Genomic DNA, 16,747 nt, shown 5'->3' on the forward strand with positions numbered 1-16,747 from the left:
GGTCAACTTCTTTAGGACCAAGATATTTGCCAGGATAACCAAAAACACGAGTCAATATTTCTAGCCTAAACATCTGTCTCATGGTAATGACAAAGTTTGGTTATTTAGTGATTGTTTATATGCAAGGAGAAGGGTGATATATCATAATAGCAGAATGTTTCTATCATACGGGGATTTATACACACAAGGCACATTACAGTTTATAAATTACAGTGCATTTGTTGCCGTTGCCTGTAATATAAGTGGAGACCCCAGGCACAGCTCATCAAGACAGATTTTTAAGACCTTATTAGTGGAGAGAGCATCAGTATAAGAGGGAACTTCCTAACACTGGCAAATGAGACCCAGATGAAGATCTCCTTTCCCTTTTACACAATATCACGGGACTCAATTCGTTTAAGAACTAGAGAACACCTACTATGCGCATAGCCTCTCAGCGACACAAGATGAAAAAGAAACAGATCTAGACTTGGCGATAAGTATCGTCTCTGCCAATCCTGGGTAGAATTTGCTGATGGGCATAGGCCGGTTCATCTTCCAAAGGTGGCTGCTATGATACCTCTCAACTCAAAGGCCTCCTGAACCTAACCCCCTTGAGTCCATCAAGAGGTGGAATCTGGGTGGGTGTGCGTGGGTGGGAATTGGAGAGGTCCCGAGGCAGGAAGGACACTTAGGTGGAGGGCACAGCCCAAGGCAAGGCACGGGATGAAAAAGCCACAATATGTGAGGCATGACAGAATGTTTTGGGTTATAAGCTGGAAATTGAGGAGGTCTAGATCTGTGCTGTACATCGCGGTCGTCTCTAGACACATGTGGCTATTGGAATTTAATTCATTACAATTAAATAGAAGAAGTAAAAATTCAGGGGATGACTGGGGGCTTCAGTCCATTATGTGTCTGACTCCTGATTTCGGATCAGGTCATGATCTCTGGAATGTGAGATCGAGCCCCGCATCAGGCTCCTGGCTGGGCAAGAATCTGCTTGAGATTCCCTCTCTCCCTGTCCCTCTGCTCCTCCCCTCCCTGGGCTGTCTCTAAGAGGGGAAAAAAAAAAAAAGTAAAAATTCAGTTCCTCAGTCACATTAGCACCATTTCAAATGGTCATTAGCCACGCAGGGGCAGTAGGGCCGCCATATTGGACGGTGCAGGTGCACAGCATTCCCAGCATTGCAGAGCTCCTTACTTACAGGGCTGGCCCGGGTGGTGTTTCTTCTCCTCAGGCAGCTATGGGCCACCACATGCCTCTGGGGCAGCATGGAACCTGGTGCTCTACGTGCAGAAATGACCAGAGCGCAGGGGAGTCAGGAGGTTCAGAGGACACATGTGTGTCCCAGGTAGAAGCAGTGTTGGGGAACAGGAAGCCTGTGGACTTCAAGACAGCCCAGGTGGGGGGAAACAGACCAGCCTGGAAGTTACCAGGTGGCTGGTAATTTACTTATCAGGTCCTTAGGGTACTGAAATGGTTTCGTGGGGCACCTGTGGCTCGGTCAATGCGGCATCAGCCTTCGGCTCAGGTCGTGATCCCAGGGTCCTGGGATCGAGTCCCACATTGGGTTCCCTGCTCAGCAGGGAGGCTGCTTCTCCCTCTCCCTCTGCCCTTCCGCCGCTTGTGCTCTCTCTCTTTCTCTCAAATAAATACATAAAATCTTTAAAAAAATTTTTTTAAATATAAAATGGTTTCATTGGTGCTGGGCTCACTGGAGACTTGCAAGAACAAAGTCAGCTTTCAAAGGGCTGAGAGAAAGCCTGGAGGACTGAGCAGGCTGGCAAACAAGGCAGCAGGGGTGGAGAGGGAGAGGAGGCCCAGGAGAGGGGACTGTGAGTGCAAGGGCCACAGCCCAGGCTGGGGGTGGCATGCCGGGGTACCCTCCGGCAGCATGTGCCCTCCCAACTCCAGAGGAAGAGATTTCTGATCAGCCTTTGAAAGCCAGGGGATGCGCAATAACCAAGTCCACAGAACCAAAGACCCGGTAACCAAGTGCTCCCTTATAGGCAGTGGGACAGCCACAGAGATGCGGGACAGCCAGAAACCTGGCAGGCAGTCATTACCATTTGAAATAAAAACCAACAGTTTAAGATAATCAGAATGAGCTTTCCAGAGCCTTTACAGGGATCCAGATGAGATTTCCTGCCATTTCCTCTCCTGATACCCACCTCTCACTGTCCAGAATTGCATCACTGATCTTTTAAGCAGCTGGGCACAGGGCTCTGTGTTCTGATGTCCCACAAGGCGACCGGCCTGGGTTTTGCATCAGGAACTTTTTCCCCCAGCGGCACTGAACATTTTCCCCAACTTGGCCCCTTCAGAGAGACCTCGTAAAGGCTGGACAGCCTTCCACATGCCTGCAGACCCCTCCCCACCCACAGCCAGGCGAAGGGAAGGCAGACCCCTCCCACACATAACAGCGCTCAACCGAGTTCACAGAGGCTCACGACAGAATCAACTATTTGTGACACAGAGTAAGGAAGGGGGGACCTGCTCCAGAGGCCCATACACACAAGGAGCCCCTAGAAGCCGACAGTTCAAGAACCAGAACGAAACCTCCAAGTGAAGAAACTGAGCAAACATGGACGTCCAGGAGCACTTTGCTCCCCACACGGGTTAGGAGACCACATGGCACTTAAACTACCCCCAGAGCCTGTCCCCGTCCCCTTCCTGTCAGGGACCCTTAAAGCTCTGTCCAGTTCAATGGGGATGCATCTTGCTTTTGTCAGATTCCAGGCCAGAAAGACCAGCTCCTAATTTATCTGAGACTAGGAGACAAAAAGGAAATCTCTTGTAGTAACGATCAAGTAGAAACAATCTCGCACTTTCCTGCATGGTTAAGAGCAAAGGCACTGCGGGGTCCTCTTAGTGACAAGTGTAAATGCGGCTTTCAGAGCTCCAAAAAGATACTCCAGATTGTCTTCCCCTAAGGAAACTGAAAGTAACAAGCCCGTGTCTGTCATTTTCTTTTACTCTCTGGCTCTGTAAATACGCACACTTTCTCCTTAAACACACACAAAAGAGGACTCGTGCTTCTGTGCAAAATTTCACACAGGTACTTGTTGTACTGCAAAAATCCCACCTTTCTTGAATATGAGGAACGTGCCAGAGGGTCTCCCCACCGCGTCCTGGCCTCCCAGCCCTGGCCCTACGGGACTTCTAGGCACAGCAGAGAACAATCATAACAGCACAGGCTCTCATGGGGCTCTATGTATATGAACCCATTTTCTCTTCACAGCAAGTCGGTGAAGTAGGTCCCCTCATTTTGCGCCCATTTTACAGAAGAGGAGAGAGAGAGAGACCTGAGGTGACCCGCATTAAGTGGTAGAGGTGAGACGTGAGCCCAGGCAGGCAGGTGCCCTAGGCTGAGTTTTAATTACTCCCCCTACTGCCCGTCCCACAAGGGTGTGATTTTATGGTCGCCAGAACCCTCTAAGGGGAGAAACAGAAACCACAGACCTCCTACGTTAGTGGTGTCTTGTACAGGACATCAAGAGAGCACCGTCAAGTGCCCGAGTCATGCAAAATGTCGTGTCGAAAATACCGTGGAGGGTGGACTGGGGTTTATGGGGCTCAGCGCAGGTATGGCTATAAGTTAGGGGAGGGGTTCTGGAATAGTCCTTCTCCTCTGCCCCAGCTGAAGATGGACTGGCTCACCGGCGTTCTCCTCCACCACCTGCCCGCAGCTCCTTCCCCTCACTCCCCCAAGCCCTCAGGAGTTCTGGAAAATTAGTTGGTGGACGATGACTCCGCCTTCACGCCTTCCCTTCAGAAGTGGGCGCCCCCACTGCATCACTGTTTGCTGGAGGAGGTTTGTGACTGGCCAGGCCACGCGGTCAAGAAAAGACATAAATAACTTCTGCAAGTTGAACGCTTGCAGAACACCTGAGCTCTGAAACACCTGGTGTTCTCCGTCATGTTGAGCTGTGAAGTGTGCACGCTTGCACGCGACACGCACACTCAGGATGCTCATGGAAGGTACAGCCGAGAGGGGACACGTGCCATCCAGGGGCAATGCCCACCGGGGGCTCCCTCAACAACCTTTCTGAGCACAAATGCCAATACTTGGCAGAAGGAGCTCATTTTTTCCTGCGCGACCAGCGAAACCCGGGCTGGTACCCGACAGCAGATCTGTGATCAGACCCGTTTGGTTCGGAGCCCCGAAGCCCCCCCCCCCCCAATCCCACCCCCAGTGCTGAGCGATGAACGGAGGAAGCCCCCCCGGGGGACACACTCAGCCCCCAGCCGCCAGCGAGGCATGAAGGCTGAGCCTTGACACGGAGGAAGGTCAAGGAGCATCAAGAAGCACAATTTTAGCCAAGCACGTTAGCATCAACTTTAGGATCTTACTTGTAGTTTTTCTCCCAGAATTTCACTGGCCTGACATAGGAGGTGATGAAAATGACACTCCCGAGGAACGGGCTCAGCGGGGCAGAGAAGATGCAGGTGATCATCGTCTGAAAGAAAAGCATGGCGGAATCTGAGAATTCTGAGTTAAGGTAAAAAAATAAAAAACCCAAAAACAAAAAACACCACTTTTTTCAGTGTTATTATGTATCGAAATACTATTTCAGATTTTGACTTGTTTATAGGAAAGCTGTTTTCTTGCCAAGGAAAGAAAAGACGGCAGGTACGTGATCTCTCTGTGTACCAAGTCAGGGATATAAAACTTTCAGTAGGATCCCGCTAGGTCTCATTTCGCCAGCATGAAAACCGAATGATTCTCATAAAAATCCCAGCGGTCTCAGGGTGATTTATGGCAAAGATGTAATATCCAAGGTTTGAAAAGAACAGTCTCTTTTTCCTAGGGCATCATTAGTGGAGCAAAACGCACTGTGCTACATTTGCTAAGTATTAAGTAGCTTTATAAATAATTAAAATTAAATTACACGTCTTAGAAGAAATAAATACCATTGTGTGAGAAGGTAGCATCTTTGTGTCTCAAAGATTCTCTTCCCACTATTCAAAAAAGTATGTTCTTTATGCTATATTGAACACTGATGGCTCAAGTCGTGTCTGCTTTATAAGCTAGAACTGTAGACACACGAACTCACAGCATGTTACACGCTGCATGGGTTTCTCACTTACTGGTTGGGACTCACTCTGACACACCCCGGTTGATCAGAAACATAACTGTCCAACATTAAAATCAGTACTGCTGCTGTACTTGGACGAAGACCAGTGAACTAATCTCTAGAAATCGGAGGAAGGTGCCCCGAGGGCTGGTCCCTCCATCACTGGAGAACTGCTCTAGCTGCCAAACCCATCTGTCTCTGCAGTGCGGGGGTCACGGTGAGACCCATGGTGGAGGTGGCAGAGGCCAACAAGGTGCCACACTGTCCAGGGCTTACATAGGCACCTTGTCCCTTGTCCCTTGTCCCTGCAGGTGGGGGCTCGGAGCGTCCCCCCTACCGGTCTGATCTGATCTCCTACTGGGCTGATCTTCCCACCTGGAAGAGGGCTTTCTCACTGCTGCCCAAATGGAGGTCTTATTTCTTTAACCTGTGTCCCGAAAGTTCTGGCACAAAGTAAAAAAGGAATGCCTGGCAAAGACAGTTAGACTCTGCGTCATTGCCCATGAGGACATAGAAGTGACCCAGGCATCGGGATGCCTTCATTCCCTCTCAGCCACGTGCTGGCGGAGGGGTGGCCATGGGGACCTCGCCGCCCGTTTACAGATAAGCCCAGAAAAGGAGAGCCTTGTGGGGTCGCAGGCACATCCCCAGGTATTTTCAAAGACTTTAGCTCAGAGTTTTGCTTCAGGAATAACTGTATCTTTATTTTATTTTTCTCAACTTGCTATTTCCTTCCAAGCAACTCCAGGAGGGAATTGACATGTCCACCATTAATAATCCATTCTGGTGCTGATTGGTTTGGGTATCAAAAAGATCTCTATGGTGCTACAGTCTACATCCAATCCCTTTTATTTTGACCTGGGTTCACACGAGAGCTACAGAACAACGAGCTGCCGTGAGATCTGTCACTGCCATCCGTTCCTCTTCATCGGAAAGTTGAAAATACCGAAATACCGGGTCACAAAACGCACCACATAAACCATGGCCCTTGTCTCGGGAAGAAAAGGGACCTGCACAGGGGATGTCATGGAGTAAAGGTACTGAAAGAAATGTGAGAAGGCAGAGCCGCGGGAGGGATCTCTCCCGTGGGAGGAGGGCTGGTGGGGGGTGTTGCAGAAAAACCGGGACAAAGCCCCACAGAGCTGGGGCTGGGCAGCCTCCCAGAGAGGCTGGCCCTGCTCTTCTCATCGATTCTACGTATTTCCCCCAAGAGTATGTCATCCATTTCTCAAACACCAGATGCAATTAGCCAGAAGCTGCGTCAGGAAAGCCGTGTGAAACCGCAAATGAAGTTCAATGTGGTGGGAAAGGAAACACAGTTTAACAGGTCCGAGGTAGGGCAGATGTGGATAGGTGGCCTCAGAGGTTGTTTTATTTAGGGGAGATCGATAAAGAAATGCAGCTCGCTCGGGCCAGATATGAAAGCCTGTGGCTGTAGCTGCTTGGGCAACTCCAGGAAATGGGGACTCCAGTGAGAGCCCGCACGGGGCGCCCTCTTGGTTTCTTTCCCATGGGGACAGGGTGACTCCGTCAAAAGCTTGTCGTAGCGTACAGTTAAAATGAGAACATCTACATCAGCCCTTAAAGTTAGAAATAAATCATCCGAAGCTCAAAAGGATATACCAAAGAGAAATTCCGCAGGCTTCCCAGCACACTCATCTAACAGAAATGATCTGGCTGTGCCTGTGTAACTACGAGAAGACAGTGGTCTTGCACGGTCTGTACACACAGCAAAAGGGGGAGTGTGCGCGTCCCTCCCTGGAGGTTACCAGCTCAGACACTAAGAGAGGCTACCAGGAGAGAAACGTGCTAGTACTGGAAAAAGCAATTTACTAAACAGTGTTCCGCTGGCCTGAACGCTAATTCACTTCCAAAATGGAGCAAATTAGTCCCTTCCTGATGCCAGGATTGAACCCACAGCTTCTTAATAGAAGTGATAAAATAATTAACATTTCAGAATTAGTCAAGATCCAGGCCTGGCGCTTAGGAACCTCAGAGTTTGGTCCTGACAGCCTGTACACTGGGTTTTCTAAACAATTTCTCTCATTGTATTCGGAATCGAACAACGTTGGCTTCTAGATAATCCATATCTACCTTTACAACTAGTCAAGGATGGGAAGATATCCTGGGATACGGCGGGGAGGAGTGACAGGTCCTATCGGTTGTCACAAGGCTGCAGTCGTCGGGCTCTGAGGTCACTTGGAAGGCTCTGTATCTTAGGGGGGGTGGTGGACATCACTATCAGGAGCAGGTTTAGGAACAAAAGCACAGGGACCCATCGAGTGTCCTCAAACAGAGCCACCAAACGCCCAATGAAGTTTACATCTCAGATGTTCAATTTTTTGAGAACGAGTCTGCCCACCAAGAAAACACTTAGATTTAACAAGCGCTGTGTGCCATGTGATGTAGACACTAACGCCGTTTTTATTCTTAGAGATGTTAAGTGCCAGATACAAAGTGAACCCTCAGCACACCAGCAGGTCAGGTAATTGAAAGTTATGGCTCCCAGAAGGGTCCTAACTCAGCTGCGGAACCACAAGGAGTAATTAGCATCGCTGAACTCACCTAACGAGGCATAAACAGGCACAAGAAATCCTACAGATCTGCGTGGGACCAAAGTTAGGATAAAACTGGGAATCATAACTTCGAGTTTCACGTTCTTTGTGCAGCTCCTCGACCACAAATTTGCACCACCTCATAGCTCTCATTCAACAAACGGGCTTTCAACCCTAGGTAGGATGCCCGAGACGCGCTTCAGAAATAAATAACTATCGTCTCTCTTCGAGCTCGCTGTCTTTGTTTTAAAGGACTCTTTAGAAAAACCAAAGTTACTGGTATTGTAGACAATGATTGCAGTTCAAGAGAAAAAGTGGCAGAGGAGATCGCTCACACTTTGCAGTGTTTTTCTTCCTTAGCTTGTTCTGCCAAATAACCTTGAAACATTTCAGAAATATCAATGCGGGTCTAAGAATAGGAGCACAGAACACCGTGCGTTGTAAGGCCAGCTCCTGGTACGCTTAAAAAGATGCTTGGAGAAGGGCATTGTTAAAAGCCTAGAATATATTATCCTTTAACGATTACCCCACATATGTTTCCCTGCCTGTTCACGAAGTTCAGGTCCCGGAGACTGTTCGTGAGTCGTCTTAATGAGCCCTGTATGGACATTGTATGGAAGGAAGTTCTAGAACCGGGGGGTCACACACGCGAGAGGGTAAGGATCCCTGGCAGGCTTTTAAAGATGAACACTCCAGGATCCATGCCCTGAAACATGATTTTAGAATTATGTGCTGGGCTCAGGGATCTCGTTATTTAACAAGCTCCTTCAGGGACTCCGAAATAAGTAATTCCCGAAACTCATCGTGGAAAGCACACATTTAGAAAGTATAAATGAGGTGGGAAGGAAAACCTTTGAGGGCAAATTTGAGGACTGAGTCTAGGATATTTTTGTCTAATCTCGCTCTCTTCAAGAGTATTTTTTTAAAATTAATCTGTCTATTTACGCACACTCCCTACATACAATTTAGCTATCTGTGTCAAAATGATCTCTCCAAGGAGGGTCTCAAGATTGTTTTGAAGTAAATAAAAACTAATTATCATTATGGAAACACTTAAAAGCAGACAAAGAAACCAAACGAATGTATGAATGATAAAACGACGCTTCTTGGCTAAGAGCAGCTACAACGAAACCATCTATTAGTTCTCTCATCTTTAGAAGACTTCGGGTAATTCTATATGTATCTACTTCTGAGTTTTGAATATTATTACTCAAGTATGTGATTACCAAGCTCTATCCTAAGGTGGTGTGAGATAACCTATAACAGTAGATCAGAGCCATCAGCCCTATCCACCGCGTTTAATAATAGCAGATCGAATTACACTATTTTGCACTGAGTCACCTGAACCATTTAAGCAGTAACTTTCCATTTAAAAGACAGGATAACCTTAATGCAGATCTGGGCTGGGAAATGGAAGAGTAAGAGAAAAATTAAGTAATCCTGGCCAGGCATTAGGAAGCAGGAGGAGTTCAACATTAAGCAATGTCTTTTAAAGCTAAGTGGCCTAAGGGGAATCTGAAGTGCCTTCCCCGGGTCCCTGTTAAAACGTAATCTTAAAGTCTTGCAAATCTTTCCATTGCCAGGACTCCATGGAAAGCTTGAATCTGTAAACTGTGACTCTCGGCTCACTGATGAAACAGAAGCACAAAGGATACGAGGGACGGCGAAGAGCTGAGCAAACACGTGAAAGGAAGACCCCCAAGCCATCTGCCACGGAGCCACGTAGGTCAGGACAAACTGTAGCTTCTGAAGCAGGTCCCCGAGCTGAAAGCAGAAGAAGGAAAGACTCATCAGAGAAGACAACAGACACCCAGGGTGGTCCCCTAGTCAAGGTCATTTACAGCGGGGAGGGGGTGGCCAAGCCATGGCTCTCCCTCTTGCTCTTACCATCCCTTGTCCTACAGGCAAGGTGGCCATATTGGGAAATTTTAAAACAGCAGCAAGATGATCTGAGGGGTTCCCGTCCCTAGGCTAATGACTCCAGCCAATGGGTGCGTCTCTTGCCTCTCTTGGAGGACTGCTCACAGTTTGCTCATCCTGCCTTCGTATTGGGGCTTTTAGGGGAGAGTCATATAGAAACTCATCATCATGGCCACTATTCAACTTAGAGCCATTCAGCAGCTCTTGACCGAGAAAAGAGCTCTGTGCCATTGAAATGACAGTTACAAGGCATTTCAGAAAGCCAAGCTAGGCTACTGAAGCTGCTGCGTTTGCTCCATGAGGCAGACAAGAATGGGTGGGCCAGGCTGGGGCCCTCTGCTCTGCGGTACGATGAGACCGATGACCCCCGATGTGGACCCCACGGCTGTCGCTTCCACGTGCAGTGAGCATCCTACCAGCACCTTCCCCCAGATTCCCCGTACACACACTCGCGATATCTCCTGGAAACTTCCAGCACCACGTGTTTGCTCCTAGACTGGTGAGCATGCAGGGTCATAAAATACATTCCTCAAGGCCAGGATGTGAAAAGAGAAGAACAAATGCAATTCTTTCTTTCTTTCTTTTTTTTAAGATTTTATTTATTTATTTGTCAGAGAGAGAGAGAGAGAGCACAAGCAGGGGGGAGCAGCAGAGGGAGAAGCAAGCAGAGGGAGAAGCAGGCTCCCAGCTGAGCAAGGAGCCAGATGCGCAACTCAATCCCAGGACCCTGAGATCATGACCCAAGCTAAAGGCAGATGCTTAACTGACTGAGCCACCCAGGCGTCCCCAAATGGAATTCTTAATTACGCCAACAGGTGTTAAATGCAGGACAACAGAAGACCACCGTAAAAAGAAGCGAAGTTTGGGAAGCAGGGCCATTAAGGAAAGGTTCACGTGGGGCGCCTGGGTGGCTCCATGGGTTAAAGCCTCTGCCTTCAGCTCAGGTCATGATCTCAGGGTCCTGGGATCGAGGCCTGCATCAAGCTCTCTGCTCAGTGGGGAGCCTGCTTCCTCCTCTCTCTCTGCCTGCCTCTCTGCCTACTTGTGATCTCTGTCTGTCAAATAAATAAATAAAATCTTAAAAAAAAAAAAGAGCAGGAATCTGGGAAAGAAACACAGATGTCTGGTTCTTGTGGTAACTTTTCACTTTCTTCACTCCTGCTCACATGCATTGACCTCAGAGGGCTGAGTGCAACTGGCTTCCAAGTTCTTTCAGAAAGGCCACCTTAGTTCTACCTGGGGTTGGTTCAAGCATCCTGAATCCATTCTGGGTGGGACTGCCAGCTCCCAGTGCCTTAGACAGTCTACCAGTGGAGAGGATGGTAGTTTATCCTAATATGTCTGCGAAGGTCGCATCTCTTAGGTTCACAGACCAAAACAGTCTTCTCCCTACCATCTGACTTTTCCATCAGTCAGCAGGTGACTTGTACAGACTGAGAGAGACAATCCTAACGCAGACTCAAACCCTTGACTCACTTCTCTTAAGACCAAGTATCTTCTTTAAAGGCCAATATCATTTCCTTTCATGCCCGCCATGAACCCAATGAGAAGAGGAACAGGCTGATCACCAAAGAGAAGACTCACAACGCGTGACACTGAATTACAACAAAAGCCAAAGTCCTGAGAAGTGATGCCGGGCTCTCTTGCATTCAGTGGCTCAGTGACACCTAACTGCGTGCACACAAAATCCCTCTGGATCTGAAACCCTCTGGTTGCTCCACTGTGAAGTCTAGGTACTCAGAATGAACCTTGTGACTTGTGCCTCGGCGAAAACTACGGGCCCGATCAAGATTCCCATATGTGATGCGTGGCCCCCCAAATACCGGACCCGTGAATCAGGGGTTATGGAGAGTTAGTCCCGGAGGATTTTCCATGTATGACTATATCCTGGGAGGCTTTTAAGCCATCTTGTGAAAAGCTGGTAAGTAGGTCAGGCATAGCAACTACAATCAGACAGGAGCCTTAGGGAAAGACTCATCTGCAAGTTGAAAGCTCTAAGTGAAACTTGGCTGCATTATGATTCAATGAATCTATTACAATTATTTTTTGCTTAGCACAGCGAGTGGTATTTACATATAAGCAAAACCAGTAATCAGGCACATGCACTCTAATTGCCGCTGAGACCCCAGGTATCTTTGTTCTTTTCCTGTGTCGATGCCTCGGCTTTTTCATAAACATTGTGCAGAATAAAATACAAGTTTTGTGAAAGATTTTCAATCTGAGGCTCAGAAAATAGACACTGCTGTTCTCACTGAAGAAGCCAGCACTCCAGAATGCCCGTTCTTTGCACATCTAGAATGCTCCCACTGCACAGTAACTTAATCTCCTCCCCAAGCCCACCATAAAAGGGCTATGCTATCTGTGTGGTGGATGTCAACACAGTACAATGTTTAAGAGCATGGGTTTGAGGACAGGCTGCCTGAGCGTGAACCCCAGCTGGCATCAGCCACGAGGATGATAACAGTACTTCCTTACAGTGTCATCTGAGAATTGAGTGACATCGTCTTTCTTCAGAACTTACACTAGCACCTGGCAATTGTAAATGTAATATGAGAATCGGACGCATAGATGTTGGAACAAGTAGAGGTTGTCTTTTGAGGATGTACTTAGCTCGCAATCAGGAAATTCTAGAGCCCCCCCCCCCTTTTAAAACAATGGAAACTTAACCAAGATTAGGTCCTCTTGGTTTCCAGAGGAGGAAAAGAGACTCAGGGGGCTGCTGGCTGAGTTCAGAGAGTGAGTCACTGGCCCCTATGAAACCAGTCATCGAAGTGCCTGCCTGGCGGTAGATATTTCTACCCCCAAACCTTACCATGTCTCCTTGAGGCCAGGAGCCCTTCTTAAAGACAGCAGCAGGAAAACCTGCCTCACATGCAGCAGCAGAGGACAGCAACTCCTCTACCTAGGCCTTCCTGGGTCCCAAGCATGGACATGACAAATATGGCTGCAGCCACCAGCAGGGACCACTTCTCCATGCGCTCAGGGACGAAGAGCTCTGATCCATCCTGGAACATCGCTTTCACTGTATATGCCCAATTAATAAAACATGACACCACCCAATAAGCCTGGAGACATTCAAGTGGCTCTCAGAAAGGCAGACCTCTTGGTTCCCTGAGTTTCTTGAACACACAGCTCCAAGAAGATAGCTACAGCTTACATAGTTTATTCCTAGAAACGTGGAGAGCTGTGTTCCAGGTTAAAAAGACCAAGCTTCATACTTTCCCTTCACACTTCGTCCTTCTCTTCAAGAGTGAAATCAAGTGAAAGAATGAAAAATCTGTGGGTATTCAAAAGATGATGCCTAAGCACAAAAGGAAGCCTTCATGTGGATCATCAATGGAAAGTGTGTATAAAAGGGCACTTGGCGTCCTGGTACACCATTGTGTATAAAATCATGAAGCATTTAAGATGAGATTGATTCAGTGGAAATAGCAACATGAACACCTTTCTAGGAAGTGCCACATACAGCATAACACGGCACCAAAGCACTTTAAATAAAAATCCCACTTAGATGAGCTATGAAAATACATCTCCATAGACAGTTCGAAGCCTCTGCTGTTATGAAGCTTATCTCACTTCTAATGCTCTGCTTCCAAGATCCCAAATCTCAGTCCTATGACAGTACAATAAACTTCACAAGTTACCCAAGTAGGACTATAAGGGAAAACAAAATCATTTGGGCCTTTTCCACTGAAAACACTAGGAAAAGAGTAAATAAGGTCACAGTAGAATGATTCTGGCTATTTCCCAAAGAAAGACACCATAAATAGTCTCACTTCCAATTATCCTTGCGGGGAATGTCTTTTCCATGAGGTGTGGACAGTGCTGTTATACCTCTGCAACAATTCACAAACTATGTTAAGAATAATGTCACTAAATAAAGATCCAACCCTTTTCCTTGCCAATACATTCTGAAACAAGCTGTGTACCATCTTTCCTCAGGGGACTCCCTCCCCTGCTGACAAAATAACTCACAATTCATTGGACACTTTGATATTGAACACTATCTTAGGAAGATGCCCATATGCTATTCCATTTGATTAAAGTGGAATTTTCCTTCCCAATCCTAACCACTATTTCCTCCTACGACTCTAACCCTAACCCTAGCCTTACCATCTCCCAGATTAGTTGTATCATGTAACTTTTCTTCCTTCTTTTTTTGCTTTCTGTAGTCAGAATCAGTTGGTTTCCTTCTCAGAAAGATACGCAGCTTGTGATTATGAATGTCTGGATGTGAGAGGCACGCAGGAATGAAAGAAGCCCCAGAAACCAGCTGCTGAGTCAAAGATGCAGAGTTCGGGATGAGAGAACACAGAGGGAACAGAGACTCTTGAGTGCTTGGGAAGGAGGTGATGTGAGGAGCAGAAAATTCTTCAAGAAGGAATGGAAAAAGTAAAGCTAGTAATGCCTCAAATGTGGGATACCACCTTGTGGGGGAGGGTGAGCACCCCTCTCACAGAATAACAGATAACAGCAAGCATGATAATTAAGTAGGGGGACATTAGCTTTAGAACATAGATATTCTCAAATAAAACCCAAGAAGAAGAATTAGAATTTTGTAAGTTAAGTAAACATATTCAGGTAGGATGGTTACAGGGGGTTAGAAGACTGAATTTCAGAAGGTCAGTAACAGGTTCTACCACTGTATACAATGTGTGTTGGGATTTTATTAAATGGCACACAGTTTAGCAAAATATCAATGTGCTTCAGGGAGCATGCATAAAGATTACCACCCCACTGCAAAAATAATAGAAATAATCTAAAAGATGGTAGGGACAAAATGTAATTAATAGTTGAAGTCAAAGGAAGGGAAAACTTCCAATAGTCAGAACAAAAAGGGAATTTAAGATGAGAAAGATAGAGGCACCTGGATGGCTCAGGTGGCTAACATCTGCCTTCAGCTCAGGTCATCATCTTGGGGTCCTACAATGGAGCTCCACATTGCGCTCCCTCCTCAGTGGGGAGGGGCCTGCTTCTCACTCTCCCTCTGCCACTCCCCACCCCACTCATGCTCTTTCTCTCAAATAAACAAAATATTTTTAAAAAAATAAAATAAAATGAGAAAAATAAGTCTGAAATGACACTGGAATGACCCTAAGAGGATACAAACATAGATGTGGACTTTAGCAGCCCAGGACATGGATTTTAATGGACTTGAAGGGCTGGTGGCCATGCCCACAAAGAAAAAAAAGTGAATTAGAAAAACCCCACCTACCACTGCTGGGAAAAATAAAAAAACTTTGCCTTCTTCCTAATATAGAATAGAACCTGTCATCCATTATACACCAAAACCTTAGCCATCATAATGTAGAAGAGTGGAATTTAAATTTAAACTATTCCAGAAACATAAAAAATCCAAGTGGTTGTAAATAAAAAGTAGGGGAGGATGACAAAACTATCTTGTAAAAATAAATACATACACAGTTTTCAAGGATACTTCCACAACTATATTATATAGGTCTCCCACAGATAAAACAACAATCTCCCACTGAAGATTAGTCCACAGTGAAAATTATAAACTATGGAAGGAAAATGAGCAAATGAGAAGAAACCAGTAAATTCAACACGCAAGATAATTAGCATCCCAAGAATTTTATGTAATATAGTAATATAAAAGAATCTAAATAAATGAGTAAAAAGCTGACATAAAAAGTAAATAATATTAAAAGAGTAACATAATATGAAGAATGAACAAATGGAATTGAAAAAGAAATACCAGTTCTAGAAATGAAAAGTGAAGCCATTAAAATTAAAAAAAAAAAAACACACAAGAGATAGTTTAAAAGCAGATTAGTTACAGTAAAGCAGAAAGTAGAGAAATGGAAGACCTGAGTAAGTTATCTAGAACACAGCACAGAGAGAGAAAAAGATTTTTTTTTAATCTGAAAGGCTAAGAAATATACATGACAGAGTAAGAAGACATGACATATGTCCATTTGGAATTCCAGAAAGTATAGAGAGAAAGAGGAGAGAAAATATTTAAGAGCAAATGGCTCAGAATTTCCCAGAACTGAGGAAAACATGAGTCCTTGATTGCAGAAGTACATCAAGTCTTGTAAAGGATAAATAAAAAGAACGCACAAAATGCATAACATCAAAATCAAAGAGAAAAATCTTTCTTACAGATTACATACAAAAAAATTTTGGATAATAACAGATTTCTCATTAGCAAAAGTATATGGCAAAAGACAATGACATAATGTTTTTAAGGTTTTAAGAAAGATGATCAAATTAGAATTTTGAACAGAACTTCAGTATCATTTAAGTATGAGGTAGAAATAATGACCTTTTCAAAGACTCATAGAACTTTGCAGAAAAAAAAAAATTTTAAAGAACGTGCTTCAGGAGGAAGGAAATTTAACCCTGAATGAAGAAAGAACATACAAGAATAATGGTGAGAAAAGAAATGACTAAAATGTCAGAATCTCAATATTTGGATTAATTAAACAATTAATCACAAAGCTAGTAATTCAATTGAAGTGGAACCAAGTACAGGATGTCATAAATATTTAAGATATGAGAGGGGAATTTGGAGTTAAAATGTTGTCTTTGGATTGTTTGAGAGGAGGGAAGAGATTTTAATTAATTTTCTATGCTAATCAAATGTGCTTATTAATAATTGAAAAGTAACCACTAAGCCACCAAAGTATTCAATTTCTGAGGTGTGTCACAATCACCCAGAGAGCTTGTAAAACAAAGATCCTGGTTCCTACTTGCAGAGGTTCTGAATCAGTAGGTTTAGGATGGAGCCCAAGAATAACTTCCCCTGTGATGCTGATGCTGCCTATCTGGGGACCACACATTGAGATTCACTACACTAAAGGACCAGAATCAGAATATTCATTTTCCAAAGCACTGGAGGAAAAGGGAATTTCTAAAAAATCCATTCCATTCAATAGAAGGCCAGAAAGAAGGGGTAATGGGGCAAAGAAAAAGCACACATATGAAGCAAAAAATAGGACAGAAAAAAGTGCAAACATATCAGTAATCATAGTAAATGTAAATGAATAAAATTTGCCTATTAAAATATAAAGATTCTCAGTATTCTCAGTATTAATACAGATTCTCTGTATTAAAAAGAAAATTCTTGCTAGATGCTTTTATAAGAAATATTAAAATGACTTAGAAAGTTTTAAGTAAAAGGGTGAATAAAAAAGATGCCAGATATATTCCAATCAAAAGAAAGCTGCTTATCCATATTAATATTAGAC

General features: G+C 45.2%; 1 protein-coding gene across 2 annotated transcripts in view; it reads right to left on the reverse strand.

The window, feature by feature from the left end:
• PCNX2 (pecanex 2) overlaps positions 1 to 16,747 on the reverse strand; it is a 296,195-nt gene that overhangs the window by 76,569 nt on the left and 202,879 nt on the right. For both annotated transcript variants that reach the window (XM_046026803.1, XM_046026802.1), the window contains exons 22-23: positions 9,272 to 9,380; positions 4,337 to 4,466 (exon numbers count right to left, since the gene is read on the reverse strand). In XM_046026803.1, coding sequence (XP_045882759.1) covers positions 4,337 to 4,466; positions 9,272 to 9,380 — 239 coding nt within the window. The remainder of the gene's footprint in view (positions 1 to 4,336; positions 4,467 to 9,271; positions 9,381 to 16,747) is intronic.

The sequence above is a fragment of the Meles meles genome, chromosome 13 (assembly GCF_922984935.1).
Source record: "Meles meles chromosome 13, mMelMel3.1 paternal haplotype, whole genome shotgun sequence".
NCBI classification, from domain to species: domain Eukaryota; kingdom Metazoa; phylum Chordata; class Mammalia; order Carnivora; family Mustelidae; genus Meles; species Meles meles.